At 50.3% G+C, this 19912-nt stretch overlaps 1 protein-coding gene across 1 annotated transcript in view; it reads left to right on the forward strand.

Annotated features, from left to right (window-relative positions):
• The first annotated feature begins 4105 nt into the window (after nt 1-4105).
• Nucleotides 4106-19912, forward strand: part of ERBB2 (erb-b2 receptor tyrosine kinase 2) — a 41031-nt gene continuing 25224 nt past the window's right edge. The window contains exon 1 of the mRNA XM_038385689.2: nt 4106-4371. Within this exon, the coding sequence (XP_038241617.1) occupies nt 4284-4371 (88 nt within the window). The 5' untranslated portion in view covers nt 4106-4283. The remainder of the gene's footprint in view (nt 4372-19912) is intronic.

A 19912-nucleotide genomic window follows, 5' to 3' on the forward strand; every position in this document is an offset into this window, starting at 1 on the left:
TGTTGTAACCATCTGCATCCGTGTACTGTGACAAGGTCCCCTGGGACCCTCTTATTTTTTCTCTCTTGCCTGCACTGTCTCAACCCTTGGACCTGTCTTGATCTGCCCCTGCCCACTCTTTCACACACATCCCAACAGCAATACAATTGCACGGATTGTAAAGTGGTGCCTGGCTATTATCAGGTGCAGATTACAGGGAACTCGAGCAATAAACTCGTTTTCCTGCCTTCGTTTTCCCTCCCCTTTTCAAACGGCTGCAGGAAAGGGAGAAAAACAATAACAACAACAGATGGACTTTTTTTTTTTTGGCTGCCTGGAAGGCTCAGCGGAGGCTTGAATGGAGTTCATTCTCTAAGAGCCCCTCCTGCTTCCAAGATTTTCTTCTCCAGGGTCTAATCTCTCAGGCCGACTCCTCCCCCAAACCACCATCTCCTGACCACACTCTCCTCCTTATCTGAGACAGAACTGTGGCAGCCCATTATAGCCCTGATGACGACTTCCAGCCACACGAGGAAATGAAAGGAAGGCTGCCAAATATAGCAAGCTCTTCTATTAGTCTGTCTTCTGAGGCTGGAAACAGGAATCAAACATCAACTTCCCAGCTGCAGGATTCTGCCAGATGTGCCAATACCTGCTCAGATTCAGATCACACATGCTATCCAGAGATATACCTTCTAGGACACAATCCAACTGCCCCACGCTAGGTATCTCCACTTAGGATATTAATAAGCAGACTCCCCATTAACTTAGGCTTGAATAGAGACTGGGAATGGATGAGTCATTACACAAAGTAAAACTATTTCCCCATGGTATTTCTCCCCCCCCACCCCACCTCCCACTGTTCCTCTGATATTCTTGTTAACTGCTGGAATTAGCCTACCTTGCTTGTCACCATGAAAGGTTTTCCTCCTTTCCCCCCCCTGCTGCTGGTGATGGCTTATCTTAAGTGATCACTCTCCTTACAGTGTGTATGATAAACCCATTGTTTCATGTTCTCTCTGTGTGTGTATATAAATCTCTCCTCTGTTTTTTCCACCAAATGCATCCGATGAAGTGAGCTGTAGCTCACGAAAGCTTATGCTCTAATAAATTTGTTAGTCTCTAAGGTGCCACAAGTACTCCTTTTCTTTTTGCGAATACAGACTAACACGGCTGCTACTCTGATATCTGTTTAGGATATTCATAGAATCCTAGAATATCAGGGATGGAAGGGACCTCAGGAGGTCATCTAGTCCAACCCCCTGCTCAGAGCAGGATCAATCCCCAACTAAATCATCCCAGCCAGGGCTTTGTCAAGCCTGACCTTAAAAACTTCTAAGGAAGGAGATTCCACCACCTTCCTAGGTAACGCATTCCAGTGTTTCACCACCCTCTTGGTGAAAAAGTTTTTCCTAATATCCAACCTAAACCTCCCTAACTGCAACTTGAGATCATTACTCCTCGTTCTGTCATCTGCTACCCCTGAGAACAGTCTAGATCCATCCTCTTTGGAACCCCCTTTCAGGTAGTTGAAAGCAGCTATCAAATCTCCCCTCATTCTTCTGTTCCGCAGACTAAACAATCCCAGTTCCCTCAGCCTTTTCTCATAAGTCATGTGTTCCAGTCCCCTAATCATTTTCGTTGCCCTCCGCTGGATGTTTTCCAGTTTTTCCACATCCTTCTTGTAGTGTGGGGCCCAAAACTGGACACAGTACTCCAGATGAGGCCTCACCAATGTCAAATAGAGGGGAGCAATCACGTCCCTCGATCTACAGGCAATGCCCCTACTTATACATCCCAAAATGCCATTGGCCTTCTTGGCAACCAGGGCACACTGTTGATTTATATCCAGCTTCTCGTCCACTGTAACCCCTAGGTCCTTTTCTGCAGAACTGCGGCCGAGCCACTCAGTCGTAGTCTGTAGGGGTGCATGGGATACTTCCGTCCTAAGTGCAGGACTCTGCACTTGTCTTTGTTGAACCTCATCAGATTTTTTTGGCCCAATCCTCTAATTTGTCTAATATTGACTAGAAATACTCTCTTGTACTCAAGATATTGACCTCTGTTTAGAATCCAGAAAATTACAAAGAAAACTAGTTTCTTCTTAACAAGATACTTTCTCCGGGGCCTTTTATCCAAGGGCCTCAAGCTTTCAGAACATTAAGTCTTGCAATCTCCCTTATTTAAATTTTATTAAGCTATTTTAGAGCAGGGGAAACTGAGGCATAGTGAGAGAAGTGACTTACCCTAGGTTACACAGCTGGGTTAGAGGCAGATCTAGGAACTGAAACTTGGTGTCCTCTTTCTCAGTCCCTTATCACTAGACCAACTTCTCTTGACTTATGGTAGTGACTAGTTAGTCCCTTCCTCTTGGGATAGGTTCAGATCTAGCTCCAGGTGAACAGTGAATGGAAATTATTGCCATCTGATGGATGTTTGGTGGCTTGTGTGAATGATTTTGGGGGCCTCAACTAGGGATTATCTGAGAAAGAGGGTGTTTTCTGTGGAAAATTTTAATGAAAACCATTTTTTTCCATTTAACTTTTTCATGGTAAATTTCATCTTTTTGGTAAAAAAACAAAAACACTTTTTTATTTGGAAATGCCACCATGGTGCCTCATGGGAGTTGTGGTTTGGGTGCCTCGTGCTCCCCGTTTGCTCTGGGGGCTGGGCTTCATGGCTGGACTACATCTCCCATGTGGCCTACATTTCCCATGATGCATCACGGCCTCCTCTCCTGATCCCCTGAGAGATGGTGTTGGGCACCCTGATGGATGGTGTATGAGGCAAGGATTCCCTCCCAGAGAAGATCGGAGGACATATTTTCATAGATTTTCAGGCTATTCTGATTGTCTAGTGGTCTGACCTTCAAACTGACCTCCTTGGTCTTCCCATGCATCCCAGTCAGTCAGAATGACTGTAGCAGTCTGAGTCCTCTTCCAATAGGCAGTGATAGGCCCAAGCTACTAAATTCTGATCCAATCTAAACTTCCCTAATGTTGTGAGGTGTTCAGATGCAGGGGTTTGGTTCAGGCTCAGCTCTACCAATCGGGTTGAATTGACAAGATCACCTGCAGTGATGCTCTCCCAAGTTCCACCCTCAAACCAAATTTTGCCCATAGCTAAGTTCATGGAGGACAGATCCATTAATGGCTATTAGCCAAGATGGTCAGGGACACAACCCCATGCTCCAGGTGCCCCCTAAACCTCTGATTGCTAGAAGCTGGGACTGGACAACAGGGATAGGTCACTCAAAATTGCCCTGTTCTGTTCATTCCCTCTGAAGCATCTGAAACTGGCCACTGTCAGAGACGGGATACTGGGTTAGATGGAGCAGTCACTTTACTTCCAGCTCTGCATAGTCTCACCGGCTCTCTCCTTTCTCACATACCCAGATCAGCAGCAAAATGGTTAACAATGTTCCCTTGAAATAATCATTAATGATCATTAGTTTTCAGAGTTAAAATACACCGCTGAGGGCAGTTCATGCCTCTTGGAGCCATTGTTTCAGGCTGTCCACAGACTCAGGTACAGACCACTGCGGAATGAGCTCAGCACCCTTATAAAGCAGAGCAGGGGGCCAGAATTTTCAGGAGGGTTCTACACCCACAATCAGGGGAGATTTTCAAGTCAGCTGAGCCTCTGTTTCGGCACAGAAAGATGAGGTCAGCTATTCAAACTGCACAGCACCCAACCACTCCTGTTGAAAGCCCTCTTGCAAATCCAGCTGCTTGTTTAGGCACCTGGAGAGTTGCACCCTTTGGAGATCTGTCCCTAAATCCCAGAACCCCTGGGCAGCGGCTAATGTCCGTCTCCCGGTTCCCTTGATCTGGAGGGAGCTTCACTGCTCTGGAATGGTTCTTAGAGCAGTTTGCAAGCCTCCCTTATCCCAGGAGAAATTTTCCAATGTGTACCTCTCAATCAGCCCTTTTAGTTTCCGCTCTCATCCTTTTTCATGACATCTCCATTTACTCCGATCTGTCCCAGGGCAGCCCAGGCTGACACCAAACAACAGAGGCAAAGAGAAAAGTGAAATCAGAATGACCCTGCCGCAAGAAGACCGAGAGAAGTGCTTTCTTGGGAGGCACACAATGGTCTTGGCATGGTACAAGGAGTGAGAATGCCTAGCCACTCCCAAGGGAGCTGGAATCCAGCTCGGGGGCGCGCGGCACGTCCCCGCCGCCCAGAGGAGGAAGTGCTGTGCAGGAATAAAGTTGTGGATCTGAGCGTGCAAAGGAAGGGAAACCCACCCAAACTTTCTGAGAAGACCCCTTTCTGCAAGAAGCCATGGGTTGCTGTCTGCAATGAAAAAGATGATCCTTCCCAGCAGCTGCTGTTTCTGCATGGGGCTGCTTTTAGCCTCTTTCTTGCCCGGCTGCTGGAGCACAGAAGGTGGGTCAGATTTGAAAAAGGGGAGAGAGAGAGAGAGAGAGAGGGAGAAAAGCAAGCTTGTGTGGGACGTTAGGAAAGAAAAACTTCAGATCAGGGAGAGAGATCTTAGGATGTGGGCGAAGAAAACTCCAAACAAGCAGACGCAGCCCCGGAAAAGTAAGGGGGGAGGGGGGCACACCCAAAAAAACTTTCTCTGAAGTTTTGTGGAACTTGCATAAAGAAAGAGACCTGACCTAGTTGAATGATCTTTAGTGTCGTTACTCAGAGATCTACTGAGAACGCAGAAATGAATCATTCCACCCAGCAGAGTGAGGTGTGAGGGGGAGTAGGGGGCGAAGAGTTTGTTAATTACTTTCGCGATCATGACATTGACTGGGTCCCAGGAGTCCTGGTTGAGCAAGGATTTAGCTGGAGCTTTCCCTCGTCAGAGCAGGGCTGCCGCTTCAGTGCGGGAGGGTGTTTCTAGATGTTGCCCTTTTGTGTTGTTTTAGACACGCACGAAAGAGCGATCGCTGTGCCCCTTTCCCAGGGACCATTACACCAGTCAGACGTGACTAGAGAGGCAGAGAACTACGGCTGCAACAGGAGCGTAGGGAGGGGGAGACTTGGCTGGTTTGAAAATGGTTTCTTTCATTCCCTTTTCTCGTTGTCGCTGTTACAAGGAAAGAGTGGGTTTAAAAAATAGGGTCCATGGAACTTGCCTAATAGCACAAAGGCAGTCACATGCAGACACTCAGGTTGCATGATGCAGAGATCTGGAGGGAGTTGTGTACCTAATCATTGCATGGTAAGGGAACAGAGTTACCCATCTGATTGTTCTGTACAGTAGTAGATGGCTGGGTCAGACTTTACTCACTCTGAGGTGCTGGATGAACTCTACGGGCTGAATTCGTCTCTTTAATCATATGTTGCTCTGTGTGCGGAATCACCTGAGGATGAATCTGGAGTCCAGTAATAGTTTACCTGGGCAATTGTTTTCTATCTCACTCACACATTAAATAGTCTGGAAAGGAGTTTATATTACAAGTTTCAGAGGCTTGTGAGGGGGCTGGTTGAAAGTGAATGCTTGTTTTGCATGTTTTTCAAAATTTACAAGCGAGGCCAAAAAGATTTGAGATTTTAGCCAGAAGGCAAGTTGTTTATTGAAAATGTTACAACCTCATCCATCTTGTTTGCTGTTTACAGTGTCGAGCTGTTTATTTGAATACTGTGGGGCTGCAGCTTTATTGACACAGTTACATTTTGTAGCTCATTGACTATCCCACTCTATTGGATGAGAGGACAGACAGGAAATTCTAGCTGCTGATTCCCAAGGGAGATATCCAGCATGTTGGATTCGGGTAAATGATTCATAGCACCTTATGCACAAACCCAAATCTTTACTAACTAGTAGTGTTTGTTTTCTGATGTCTTAGTTGAGTATGAAGTTGACCTGCAAATTGGGCAGGTCTACTTTAAACCCATACCTAGGCCCTAGGGTCCCTGTAATACACTATATTTAGTGATAAGAGCTCCTGGGCAATGTGGCCCTCAGAGAACAGTATTTTATAAAGGGTCTCTCATCCTGAAGTGCTTCAGAGACTTTACATATACAGGAGTAACTTCACTCACAAGGTGAGATGCAGCCAGTTCTGGGGTGGAACATATCAGCTGCCTAACAGCACAAAGCAACACTATCCAACAGTTTGAGGGAGAAAGCAAAGGGGAAAACTCCTTCAGTTGAATCTGTAGTAGTGAAGGGGGATGTAGGGTGGCAGAACGTATTTACTCAGATTGGAATTGGCAAGGACAGCCAGGTTAACCCACCTACTCCCGAGGGAAAAAAATCCCACAGGATCTTTAATTACTTCAGCTGATATCTCAGACAATAAACAGCACCAGTGTGCCCCTTACTGCCATGGTGGGACATTGGTTCAGAAAGAGCATCACCTACTGACTTGGGAGCACTGCTTGGGTTTTCCTGTGTGCTTGTGTGTATCTGTCTGCCCCATATACATTCCATCTAGGCCCAACCCTGCTAAGCTGGTGAGATCCAAGCATAAAGTGGGCACTGAATTCTGAATCACCTTTTCCAGTTCACATGCCAATAAGATGCTTTGTGTTTATTGGGATCCCAATATCTGAAAAACTGTTTAAGTTAATTGATCTCCCTAATTTCCCAGGAGAGAGAAACTGTTCCCAGGAATGGGGACATCCTGGCAGGGCCTGAGTTACAGTGTTCCAAAATAAACAGTGATAACACCTCTGACATTAAAAAGAGCCACTGCCCCAATCCCGCAAACACTCGGTCCATTGGGTTACAGAGTCACTGCTGGTTACGGTAGAATTACTTTGGACACTGAGAGAAACTGAGTCTGATAACATTTAGGGCACAAGGTCAGGCCCGTCTGTTTACACAATGGGTGATTGCAAGGTTGTGTGCAGCTTAACCCTGGGGTGAGTCTGCGTGTGTGTTGTTGGAGGATGTTTTGTGCGTGATCCTGGAATCAGTGCATCTAAAAATCTGACTAAATTAACTATCTCCAACGTCCTGGTCAGGCTATGGAATCGTCCAGGTTAGCAGTGGAAAAAGCCCTGTTAAATTACGTCCTCCCAGCAGGTTCAGGATTGTTCCGTGGGTCTATTCTCCGTGCTTGCGCAGTCCTCCAGTTTTAAGCATCTGTAGAGATGGAGCATCCAGATTCTTCCTTAAGACCCAGTTCCGCAGCTGAATGGATCCCTCCATTAGGAATCTTTGCCTGTAGAGTCATCTCTTCAATTCACTTTCTCCAGACCCTGCTTAGATTTTTTTTTTTAAATGGTGGCTGTTATTTTAATGTAGATAATAAATAATAGCACCCACAAGCCCCACCTGAGATCAGGGCCCCATTGGGCTTGGCGAGGCATAGCCCTATAGTAAGACACAATCTCTGACTGAAGGGCTGATGTCAAAGATCACAGAGTGTGCTCTGCTTTGTACCCCTCGGCAGTCTTCTAGCGATAGGCCCATCTCACTCGAGGCAGAATTCTGCACCTGTGCCACTGGGTCCCCGGGTGATAGCACCCCGGTTTCTCCCCAGGGCTCCAGTTTTGGCTTGGCTCCCTGCAGGAGGCTTCTCTCTCAGGAGCTGCGTAACCAGATAATTTATGCAGCCACACAGTTCAGCCTTTTCAAAACAAAGTATTATTCATTACTCGACAGGAGCACAGTTGGGAGAGAATTGGGTTAAAATAACAAAGGCCAATGTGCATGAATCTTACCTAATGACAGGTTTCAGAGTAACAGCTGTGTTAGTCTATATCCGCAAAAAGAAAAGGAGGACTTGTGGCACCTTAGAGACTAACAAATTTATTTGAGCATAAGCTTTCGTGAGTTACAGCTCACTTCATTAGATGGCATGCATCCGATGAAGTGAGCTGTAGCTCACGAAAGCTTATGCTGCATCCAATGAAGTGAGCTGTAGCTCACGAAAGCTTATGCTCAAATAAATTTGTTAGTCTCTAAGGTGCCACAAGTACTTCTTTTCTTTTTATGAATCTTACCTACACTTCGTTCTTTCCTTGCAAGCTTTGGGCAAGTTGCACTCACCCTACAGCTGGCCTGGGAGAGACAGACAACCCCCTCAGCATCCTCTCTGTGCATCTCTGTCAGAGATTCACCTCCTGCTCCTGCTGCCCGCTCACTATCCTTCCTCTCTAGGCGGGGGAATTTTAATGGTTCAGTGTCCCTTTGATCCTAGGCTTGAGCCTGGGAAAAATAAACCTGCTAGCCTAGCTGGAGACAGGCAGATGGGCATTTCCCAATTAATAGCCTCCCCATTTCCCCTGTCCCCACCATTGCTCCTTGGAAGACCCTTGGTATTCTCTCTGGAAATACCTTCTCTCCATCATTGTTTCATTTCCTGTCTGTTTCCCTTCCTCTGATTTAATGCCATGCGATCAGGGAAGATAATATCAAGCAGGTAAACTGAGGCACACATAATTATTAATAAAAATAATACAGGACTCTCCCACGCTCGCCACAGCGGGTTAATAGAATATAGAGGCTTTCATAGCTAAGTGGCCTGTTTGAATCCAGTCCAGGTCAGTAGCAGTTACACTCTTCTGGCTTTTTCAGTGGCAAATGTGTGATGAGTTTGTGACACCTCAGTCCAATTTGCAGTGGAGAAGCATTGGCACTAATTGGAACGCTTGTTAGCAGGGATTGAAAGCTAGACTCCCTGCTCTGCCGAAGAATTGTTCCCTCCAGGTCAGGTTTGAGAGCTGTTAGCAGAGTTTGATGCATGTTTGTGTGAGGAGCTCTCCCCACCGCTTTGTGGTTAAACAGAGGCCTTCTGTCCCCCAGGTTTTTAAACAGGTTCTTTGCACACGAGGCATTTAACATCAGTATAAACAAGAGGCCCTTAGTCTCCCAGCGAAATGTCCAGTGCTGACTGCATGAGTGAGTCTTTAATGATTGATAATTGACTAACCTTGCTGGGCACCTGGGCTGTCTCACATTCCTACGCAACTTTAACAAGCTGCACCCAACTTTCCTCCTTTGGCAGCCAGCTCCCTTCAGATTCACTGCCAGGGGCGCAGAGCACAGCTGGGAGAGAGGAGACCACACCATCCCCCCACCTCCACCGCTGCCCTCAGGCCAGCCTGGTGAAGCGGGAGGTAGCGGAGAAGGTGGGCGGAGAAAGGGACAATCTTCCTGTAATGGATGGATGGATGGGATGAGATTCAGCTTGGCACCTGCTCAGGGATGTTGCATCTCAGGCTGTGTAGGTAGGATGCACTCTCCCAGGAGTGCTAGTTGTACTTCTCTGTCCCTTAGTATGTGGGTGAGATGGGATCATAGTCAGAGCATTGATTCCACCTCCTGAAACAGCAGGATACATCCCCCCTCCCCTCAGAGAGGACAGAGCAAATAGGGCAGCACTCAGCATCTTCCTTTTCTAGTTTAAATGCTGGCTGGCCAGCCCTGGAGGCCAGCGCTTCTTAGCCTATCCCTAGAACAAGGACAGCCGAGAAAACAGCAGGGCGCGCTTTCCATGCCCTCCCTCCCTACACGGCATCTCCGCAATCTGTCTTGTGCCTGACCCCCAGGGGGAGTTTGGTCTCTACCACCTGCTTAGCCCTCGGCGGAGGCTACCAATAAAGGGATCCGCAGGTGCTGAGTGTGGTGCTTCTCTGTGCTGTCGGTTTATTCAGTCCAGAAGCTGAGATTATCCTAAAAGAATCAGGCACTCAGTGCCCACTGAATTTCCCTTAGGAAATGCCTCCCTCCCTCAGGCTCCTTTGAACAACCCTCCCCTGGTTAGCAAATGGCTGCAGAGGCAGGATGGGCCCAGCGGTTAGGCAGCTAACCAGGGATTTGGGAGACTCAGGTTTAAGTCCCCGCTCTGTCACTGCACCCTGCATGACCCTGGGCAAGTCAGTTAGCCTCTCCGTGCCTTAGTTTCCCCATCTGCACAGTGGGGATAAGTACCTTGTGGCTGTGTGAGGACAAATGCAAAGACTGCGAGCCGTTCAGATGGGGTTCAGACCAGCAGATAAATAGACTAAAAGGAGCATTGTACAAAACGTGTGGCTAGGCTATTGATTTATATGGATCCATACAGCGATAAAAGGTGCCCTGTCTTATTCGTAGGCGCACATGCAACAGCTTTGAAAAGAGAGGCCATCAGACTAAAGCCAGACACTACCCCACCAGCAGTCCCCCCAAAAACCTCAGCTCCCTTCCCAGCATGGCATTGACCCTCTTCCAAAAGGCAGAGTAAACAGACAGGCCTTGCCTCATGCCAGGAAGGTCACCAGACCCTGCGGGGAGCGGGAGGAGAGGACTGGGGATAGGAGGGTGAGACTTGGAAGCCAAAGCTCATGGATTTTGGAAGCCCGATTCCATTTAATTGTAACTGGGCATCCAAATCCAGCTTTGAGAAACCTCCCTTATAAAACGTACTCATGCTCCTGGGGCCAGGTGTTGGTACAAGTCCAGCAGCTCCCAATGAAAATCTGGCCCTGGCTGGACTCTTTTGGCCTTTGCCCCACCAAAAGCTGCCACAGTTCATTGTTCTCTGAAATCCTACACCAATCTCTTGATCAGCAGGTGGATTTAGACCTTGAGCTTTGGCTGCAGGTGATGTCAAGAAAGCGAAAACAAGCTATCTATGGGAGATGGGATCCTCCGCTTCAAATGATTCCCCTGGCAGCATGAAGCTTTACATTCTCTGTTCTGCTCTATGCACTGGGCATGCGCTTGGATCTGTTCTGGTCAAACGATGGTCCCCAGGACTGCCCCCAGGATCCTCTAGGAAACACCACACTCCTTCGAGAGCCCCACCTCCCTCTGCATAGCACAGGTGCTGCTTGAAGGGGAGAAGCTTCCAAATCCAAAAGGGATTCCCACATCATGCTGCCCTCCATGCGCTCAGTTGCAGGATCAGGAAATTGGGGAACCCCTGTGATGGTGCAGCGCTGAGCCAGGAAGCTTACAAGGACAGATCAGATCAGCCCCTGGCATTAATTATTCTCTTTCCCTCTTTATCTCCCCAGCCTCTGGGGGATTCCTCTCTGTGCTAGCCTAGCATGAAATACAAATCTGCCCTGGCCCAGCTTGTTCTGAAGGTGACCTTTAAACTTCTGCCACAGCAGAGATCTCCCACACTCCGAACTTTCCTAAGCCTCCCTGTGTCCCAGCAGCAGCTGTTAAATGTTCAGAGCCCTGCTTGCTGGGCCTTGGGAAATGCAGCCAGTGGGGAGGGGCAGTGGCTACTCTGAGTAGAGGGGTGGGTAAGGAATGGGTGGGAACAGGAAATGGGGGGGGCCCTGCTGGCTTCCCCAGCTAATGGGGCTGGAGATCAATGTATCGATGGATATGTGGTTGGTGCAGTGGTTCCCAGCTTGCCATGCTCTGCCACAGAGTTTGGGCCACTTGCGATGGCAGCAGCCACTCTGGGGAGAGCTAGTGGGACAGAACCGAAGGGGTCGGACAACATTTGGCTCAGCAGAGTCCAGTCGATGCTCCCGTCGGGGTCAGGTGCTGCCCCAGAGTGCTGGCAGGGCAAAGTGATGTTAGCAGCTGCACTGTGGCAGGCCGGAGGGGATGGTAGCGAAGCTGCTGAGTGAGGAATGTGCTAGGGGGTTGGCAGGAAGAAAGGGCAGGGGACACAGAGGAAGCTGAAATTAGGCTTAGCGCAAGAGAGAGCAGCAGACAATGACATCAAGTTTAGGAGCCTGGGAGCTGGACAGCAAGCTGGAGCCCCCCAAGGGGATCAAGGAGGCGGCTCCAAGCACAGCTCCCAGAGGGCTCAGCTCCTTTGCGCCAGGACAGAACTCCTCACCTTAGCACAAACCCAGACAAGAAACAGCTCAGAATCAGGCTGCGTAGACACGTCCTGTGACCCAGAGCAGGCGGGAGGCTGCTGGACACGGCTGGCTTTATGCACGCGGCATGCCATTGCTGGGCAGCTGCTCGGCCCAAGGCGAGCTGTCAGTCAGGCCGGGCGGGGAGCGCCCTATTTGCTGTCCCAGCCCACAGGCCAAAGGCTGGGGAGGGTTGGTAATTTACCACTGTGGAGGTGGGGTAGGACCGTTTGAGTTGGAAAGGAACAAGGCGGGTTAGGAACCTCTCCCTGAAGTTACAGAGTGTCTGTGACAAAGGGAGAGGAAACAAAACAGCATCTCTCTGAATCTCTGTGTGGGTCAGTTTTTTCCAACCTGGATTTGAAGTCCCAAGCATGCAGGCTTCCCAGCCCAGCCCAGGACAAATCCCTTCTCCCGGCTGCTCAGTCACGTAGCCGACACTGCCCGAGCTTTTCAGTAATCTGACAAATGGAATCCTGGCTCCCGTGATCTGTGGCGAGCAGCCAGTGAGCTTCTGCTATAGGGTCACCGGGCCAAATGCCAGCACTGCTCCCCGGGGTGCATGACAGGGCAGTTTGCTTTTACTGGGATGGACTTGGGGGGCACAGAGCGAACCTCAAAGACTCAACAGCTGCTGCCTCTTTCCTTCCTCCCCACCCCCACCTCAGTAGCTGGCAGAGAAATGTTTGCCCCTGCTTCTATTCTAAGGAATTTTCCTCCAGGGCAGATTGGAGAGGCCCTGGAGGTTTTTCGCCTTCCTCTGTAGCATGGGGCATGGTTGACTTGAGGGAGGCTTCTCTGCTCCTTGAAGTCTTTATACCATGATTTAAGGACTTCAATAGCTCAGACATAGGTGAGGTTTTTCATAGGAGTGGGTGGGTGAGATTCTGTGGCCTGCGCTGTGCAGGAGGTCGGACTAGATGAGCAGAATGGTCCCTTCTGACCTTAGTATCTATGAATCTATTTTTTCCCCATAATTCTGCATCCTGGAGAACAGCAGAATTAAACAAATCCACAAGGCTACCAAATGGGAGGTGAGAGCAAGACGGGGTGTGAGTCAGGACTCCTGGGTTCTGTTCCCAGGTCTGGGAGAGGTCTGTTTCGTTAGAGCAGGGGCACTGGGCATCAGAACGCCTGGGTTCTATTCCTGTCTCTCCCTGTGACCTGCTGTGTGACTTTGGGTCAGTCAGATCATCATTTTGTGCCTCAGTTTCCCTACCTGCCATATGGTATAACTTCCTTATTCAGGACTTGACGACCCCCTGCTGCACATATGGTAATTTAAGCTTAAATTCATTAAAATGGGGATAATAAGCCTGGCCTCTGGGAGTGTGAGGAAAGTTTGTTCGTATGTAAAGAGCTTTGAGGTGCTCACATGAAAGGCAAAGGGACATGAATAGAAAATTCCCCAGTGATCAGTCCTGGGGCTTGATTCCCCAGCTGGTGGAAAGAGTTGGGGGTGGGCAGGGGATACCAACCGAACTGATCTGATCAAAGGGAAAGGAGCAGGCTTGGCCAAACTAGTCTCTGTCCATCAGTTTTCTACAAAGGGGAGACTGGAGTCACAGCACTTGCATGACCAGAGACCCAGCGGGCAGCTCCAGCAGCAGCCTGCTCCATTCTCTAGCTTCTCTGTCTCTACCCTGCCAACGGCTAGCAAAGCACCGTCCCTATAATCACCTGCTGTAATCCCTGCTGCAGCCCTGGCTGACTGGAACCCCAACAACTCCCCCTCACCCATGTGTGGGCAGTGGGGAGCCAGGACAGGCATGAGGAGAGAGCTGGAGAACCCCCCACTTCACTCCCTGCTCTCCCCATCCATCCCCTGTATTTGCCAACCTAGATTCTCTCCTGAGGGATCAGGCGCGGGTCCATTTTACCAGTGCAAAGTCACCACTTGCCTACACAGTCCAGACTGGGGGTGGGGGGGTACTGTTTGCAGACCCACTGGTGCAACAATAGATGTGTGGGGGGGTGCTGGCTAGCTGCAGACCAGCCCCCAGGAGACCAAGGGGGACAGATCCTGAGTGAAGACCCTTTGGATAACAGAGGTAGCACACGGGCAGTACGGCCCGGGGGTTATTGATTCCCAGCTATCTTGCTTCTGAGGCACAGTTGCCCCTGTCTCTCGTGGCTGAGAATGGCCCAGGCTATTTGCTGGCTTGCCTAAAAGGCGCTGTTAATTTTAATCTGCCCTCCGCCCAAGCCCCAGATAAGAGCTCCAGAGTCAGGCCTCCCATTCAGCTGGACCAGGCAGGCCTGAGGCCTACCGCCATCCGTGCATTGCTAGGAGACTGGCTACTGCCATCCAGAGAATGCCTGGCCGCGGGAAGTTGACTTTATTACAGGCCCTCGCGGGCCATTGTCCCCTGTAGAGACCCCGCTGCGGACTGAATGTTGGGAATGAGATGTCCTTAGCCCGCCTGCCTCTTTGGGGGGGTGGGTGGGAGAAGCCAAGGAGGAATGGCACGGTGGTGCTGCCCCCCGCCACTGTGGGGGCTAAGGGCGAGGGTTGCCAGTTTGGGTTGGATGTATTCCTGGAGATTTCTTTACGACATAATCTTTAATAAAAGCTTAATCTTTAATTCCTGGAGACTCCAGGTCAACCCTGCCAAGGATATCCAGCCCTTCAGTCTGCTGCAACTCAGCTGCTTCCCCCAGGGGAAACGCATACCCCCGAAAGGAGTTTTCCCTCTGTACTATCCTGATGGGCCACCCACCCGGCTGAGCCTAACGGAAGACCCTGTTCCTCCAGTGAGTTGGTGTAGCCCATTCATCAGTGCGTGGTACAGGGCCCCCCTCTGTGCCTGATCCACAGAGGATCTGTCTTGCTCAAACTTAGCTCTGGAGGTTCCCTGGTTCAATGGCCGGGGTGTTGGCCAAGATGGCGGCTGTCATAGAAGTGGGCCCGTATCCTGGATTTGAGCTGGAAGTATGGCGAGGCTCAGGCACAGAGGGGGACCAGTAACACACATGTACCTGTGGGTTACACCAGCATCTCTAAGGGAATTGAGTCTCTCAGCCCCAACCCTTCAGGAGTGCTGCTCTCATAGACATAGACCCATCAAGCCCCAGTCTGGTCAAGGAGGAAGATCTCCCAGCTGCTTCCTTCCTGGAGATCACCATCCTCTGGTTGCTACCCCTCCCTTCTCTAAGATCTGATCCTTTCTCCAGTTCCCTGGGCAGAGTTAGTTTCCACCTCCTTTCCCCCAAGGCCCCTAAGGGACTTGTCAGTCTGTCTGCAGCCCAGCAATGCAGGGCGGTTGCCTCTTGCTCTAGGGGTGGTGTCCATCTTGGCCAACCCACTGGGATTGAATTGATGGCCTCCACTAGTGTATTGTGCTGCCCCGTGGACCAGATACGTCTAGGAAAACATCCCACATTCCAGGACTTCAAACGGGACTTGGCGCTAAGTTTCTGGTGCCTTATTGTCTTTGTGGTATGCAGGCCCTGGCTCATCTTTAAGAAGTAAAATGCTCATTATTTATTATCCTGTTGCAGCTATTTTACCCCCGTTTGGTTTTGATCACTTATAAATGCTGGGGCCAAAATGGACACGGTGAAGAACCTTGGCTTGTCCCCCAGGTGGCACGCACTGCCTGGGGAAGAAGAGTCAGGGCAATGGCCCGTCAAGCCCCCATACCCCCCTGGGTGGCCTGCATCACCGTGGGCAAGTGGACAGCAGGCCACTCACAGCATGTGGTGACAACTGCAGCAGTTGCAGGAGGCAGGGCGGGGGAAGGCTGCCTCAGGGCAGGCGAGGTGGAGGTGTGTCCGGGAGGGGAAGCTTGGCTCCATAACATTGCGTCAGTCCGTTGCCTTTTTAAACATGCCCAACCGGAAAAAGCGGTTCTGTCAAAACCTGCAACAGCCTGGGGGTTACCTGCTGCCACCGTCAATCAGGGGAGACAGGGTGAGGCAGAGCCTTGGCCGTACTGCTCTGCGAGGAATCCATGGTAGCGACTTGGGCCTCAGGTGGGAGCACTTGTGTCCCTGAGCCACCAGGTCCTGTGTTTCTGTCCCAGTCCAGCGATTAACAGTATACAGAAATCACCTTGCTCTAGCTCAACCCCAAGGTATGGGCTGGAGGCAAGAATTGCCGGGGCCAGTTTTCTGGCCTGTGCTATGCAGGGGGTCAGAGTAGACGGTCAGGATGGGCCCTTCTGGTTTTAAACTCTGTGAATCTGCCCAAACCAAAGGGGCACCAAGGCCTCTGGTATCCTATGGCCACAGCTCAGCAGAAGGAGAGCCCCATCATAGAGACTTATCTCCAGGTCGACTGGTCCCTCACCGGCGGCCCAGATGCAAGACGCCCTCCTGGCTGACACAGTGGGGACTGAACTGGGAACCTCCAGCCTAAAAGTAGGAGTTGCTACAGCTTGAGGTAAAGATCCATAACTGTCTGGGGGAGTAAAGATCCATAACTCCTATCTGTGGCTTGGCCCCATCACACCCTCCAAATCCCTCAGGCATGAGTTGCTTGGGCAGAAGCTGGGGTACAAGGGTCCTCCCTGTTCCCAGAGCGTCCCAGCAGGGAAAGCCACAGGTGGGGTTTCAGGGTGGGATAAAGACACACCTGTGTTTCGCTCCCTAAATGATCGACTGAATAGTTTAAAATATTGGCCTCCACGTGCAGCATGCCTTAAAACTGGGCCCAGAGCTGGGCCCCAGCCCTGTCTGGTGCGGGAAACATTTTGTCTCGGGATAAATGCTAACAAGGGGGTAACTAGTAATTGCAGTGGTGTGTGAATGCTAGACCATCTGTTGGCCTTCATATCTTCCCCCCGTCAACCCCCAAGAATCAGACTGACTTGCTGCTACTGATGCTGGGCAGCACAGTGGGTGCAGAGACAGTAATGCTGGGGTGAGCACATTAACAGCCTAAGCGCTGTTTGCTGACCCCCGTGCAATGAGTTTGTGGAGTCTCAGCTGAGTTCCTATTGGGCAAACATTCACCTCACACAAAACCCACCATCTTGTTTGGGATTAATTGACCTTTGGCCTCTGTTACCAGAGCTCCTCACCATCTTTAAATGTATTTATCCTCACGCCCCCGTGAGGCCAGGCCATGCTATTATCCCCATTTTACAGATGGGGAAACGGAGGCAAGGAGAGACTAAGTGACTTGCCCATGGTCACACAGGGCATCGAGGCCTGGCCTTCTGAGTCCCAGACTAGAACCCTAACTACGGCATCAAGTTTCCCCTCATTTCATACAGTGGCAATAGAAATTGTCCCAATGCCCTTCGTCTTCCAATTCACCCACCGCCCCCCCAGTGACCAGCGCAACCTCAGCTGGGTATGTAGGGCCTCTGTTTTCACAAACAAAGTCAGGTCCCAGACTACTGCACTGGGCAGCACAGCATGGGTAGGAGGTGACCAGACCTCTGTGGAGAAAGAAGTGGTTTGGGACTATTTAGAAAAGCTGGACGAGCACAAGTCCATGGGGCCGGATGCGCTGCATCTGAGAGTGCTAAAGGAGTTGGTGGATGTGATTGCAGAGCCACTGGCCATTATCTCTGAAAACTGATGGCAATCGGGGGAGGTCCCGGATGACTGGAAAAAGGCTAATGTAGTGCCCATCTTTAAAAAAAGGGAAGGAGGAGGATCCTGGGAACTACAGGCCAGTCAGCCTCACCTCAGTCCCTGGAAAAATCATGGAGCAGGTCCTCAAGGAATCAATTCTGAAGCACTTAGAGGAGAGGAAAGTGATCAGGAATAGTCAGCATGGATTCACCAAGGGCAGGTCATGCCTGACTAATCTAATTGCCTTCTATGACGAGATAACTGGCTGTGTGGATGAGAGGAAAGCAGAGGACGTGTTGTTCCTTGACTTTAGCAAAGCTTTTGACACAGTCTCCCACAGTATTCTTGCCAGCAAGTTAAAGAAGTATGGGCTGGATGAATGGACTATAGGCTGGATAGAAAGCTGGCTCGATTGGCAGGCTCAACGGGTAGTAATCAATAGCTCCATCTCCAGCTGGCAGCCGGTATCAAGTGGAGTTCCCCAAGGGTTGGTCCTTGGGCCGGTTTTGTTCAATATCTTCATTAATGATCTGGAGGATGGCGTGGATTGCACCCTCAGCAAGTTTGCAGATGACACTAAACTGGGAGGAGAGGTAGATATGCTGGAGGGTAGGGATAGGACACAGAAGGCCCTAGACAAATTAGAGGATTGGGCCAAAAGAAATCTGATGAGGTTGAACAAGGACAAGTGCAGAGTCCTGCACTTAGGACGGAAGAATCCCATGCACCGCTACAGACTAGGGACCAAATGGCTCGGCAGCAGTTCTGCAGAAAAGGACCAAGGGGTTACAGTGGACGAGAAGCTGAATATGAGGTGTCCTGGTTGCCAAGAAGGCCAATGGCATTTTGGGATGTATAAGTAGGGGCATTGCCTGTAGATCGAGGGACGTGATCGTTCCCCTCTATTCAACATTGGTGAGGCCTCATCTGGAGCACTGTGTCCAGTTTTGGGCCCCACACTACAAGATGGATGTGGAAAAATTGGAAAACGTCCAGCGGAGGGCAACAAAAATGATTAGGGGACTGGAACACATGACTTATGGGGAGAGGCTGAGGGAACTGGGATTGTTTAGTCTGCGGAAGAGAAGAATGAGGGGGGATTTGATAGCTGCTTTCAACTACCTGAAAGGGGGTTCCAAAGAGGATGGATCTAGACTGTTCTCAATGGTAGCAGATGACAGAAGAAGGAGTAATGGTCTCAAGTTGCAGTGGGGGAGGTCTAGGTTGGATATTAGGAAAAACATTTTCATTAGGAGGGTGGTGAAGCACTGGAATGCGTTACCTAGGGAGGTGGTGGAATCTCCTTCCTTAGAAGTTTTTAAGGTCAGGCTTGACAGAGCCCTGGCTGGGATGATTTAGTTGGGGTTGGTCCTGCTTTGAGCAGGGGGTGGGACCAGATGCCTCCTGAGGTCCTTTCCAACCCTGATATTCTAGGATTCTATGAATAGGATGGGTGTGTATTAAAAGCAGATGTGCATGCTCAGTGACCCGAACCAGAACTCATAACCCTTGGGGGTCTGATCCTTATGGTTTGGGCCCATCTCTGTCATTGCCATTCCTCGGAGATGCAACTGTTACTAGTTTTGTTTGTCTGGGATGGGCTCTGACCACCAGCTCTCTTAACAATTGGGTCTTTTTTATCCCTCGGCTTGGACTCTGGCAGAAAATCCCGTGTCCCTCTAGCTCCCCCAGCCCCCTCACTGCACACTGAACGCTAGCCCCTGTCACAGGGATTTGAGAGCGGTCTGTGACATCAGAGCGAGCCACGGGAGTGAGTGTTTCTATGATCTCTAGGCCTGTGGGTGTCCCTCTCCGGATGTGATTAAAAATGGAGCCCCCACGTGCCCCTCCGGTCCGGTGGCTTCCTCCGGAACTGCCTGGCTTTTTTAAATCAGTGTCTGCTGGCTGGGCTTGGGTTACAAAACCCATGTCTCTGATTTCATGAGCTGCAGTTGGACAGAACTTGGGTTTAACTGCTTCAGTGCCTGGCGTGTGTGGGGGGAAAGTTAAGAAGGATTCTTGCAAAAATAATGTAGCTCTGATACTGCACCATGCACAGCCATATCCCGGGACTGCCCCTCCAGAGCTGTGTGTTGCAATGCCCCATCCACCAATGCCCCTCCATGCACAGCTTCCCCTCCAGTGCCACAGCATGCCTGTCTAGGGGGAAAACATGCTCCTCCATAGCTTCCCCTTGCACCGCATCAAAGTGCCACTGTTGCAATGGACCACTGGCTATTTAGCAGCCCGCCCCATTGCAGCAATGGGGTTAAAGTTATGTCAGCCACTGCCTGTCTGTATTCACCCAGGTGTCTGCACACGTGCTGGAAAGAGAGGGGCTATAGGAACCATTCTACTGCCAACCTCCTCCCTCATGGACCAGGTTTGGAAGCCTGTCTTCATCTGAGAATGAGGATGATGGACAGGCGGATGATGGGGAAAAAGGGAGAAAGCTTCTCTAGAAGTTCTGATAAATGCTTCAGTCTGGATGCTTCTCCAAACTCTCCAGGTTTGTGTCTGCAAAATCGAGGTGGAGACTGAGTAGGCCAGATTCTGCACCAGTTTTGGTTCCTATCAGGTGACACTCTCCTGCCTCCCAGTACTTCAATGGCACGAGCTTGGAGACAGGTGGAGAGCGAACACAGCAGTCTCCCAAAGGGGCTTCAGTCAGAGTCTGGGGCCACGC

The sequence above is a fragment of the Dermochelys coriacea genome, chromosome 27 (genome assembly GCF_009764565.3).
Source record: "Dermochelys coriacea isolate rDerCor1 chromosome 27, rDerCor1.pri.v4, whole genome shotgun sequence".
NCBI lineage: Eukaryota > Metazoa > Chordata > Testudines > Dermochelyidae > Dermochelys > Dermochelys coriacea.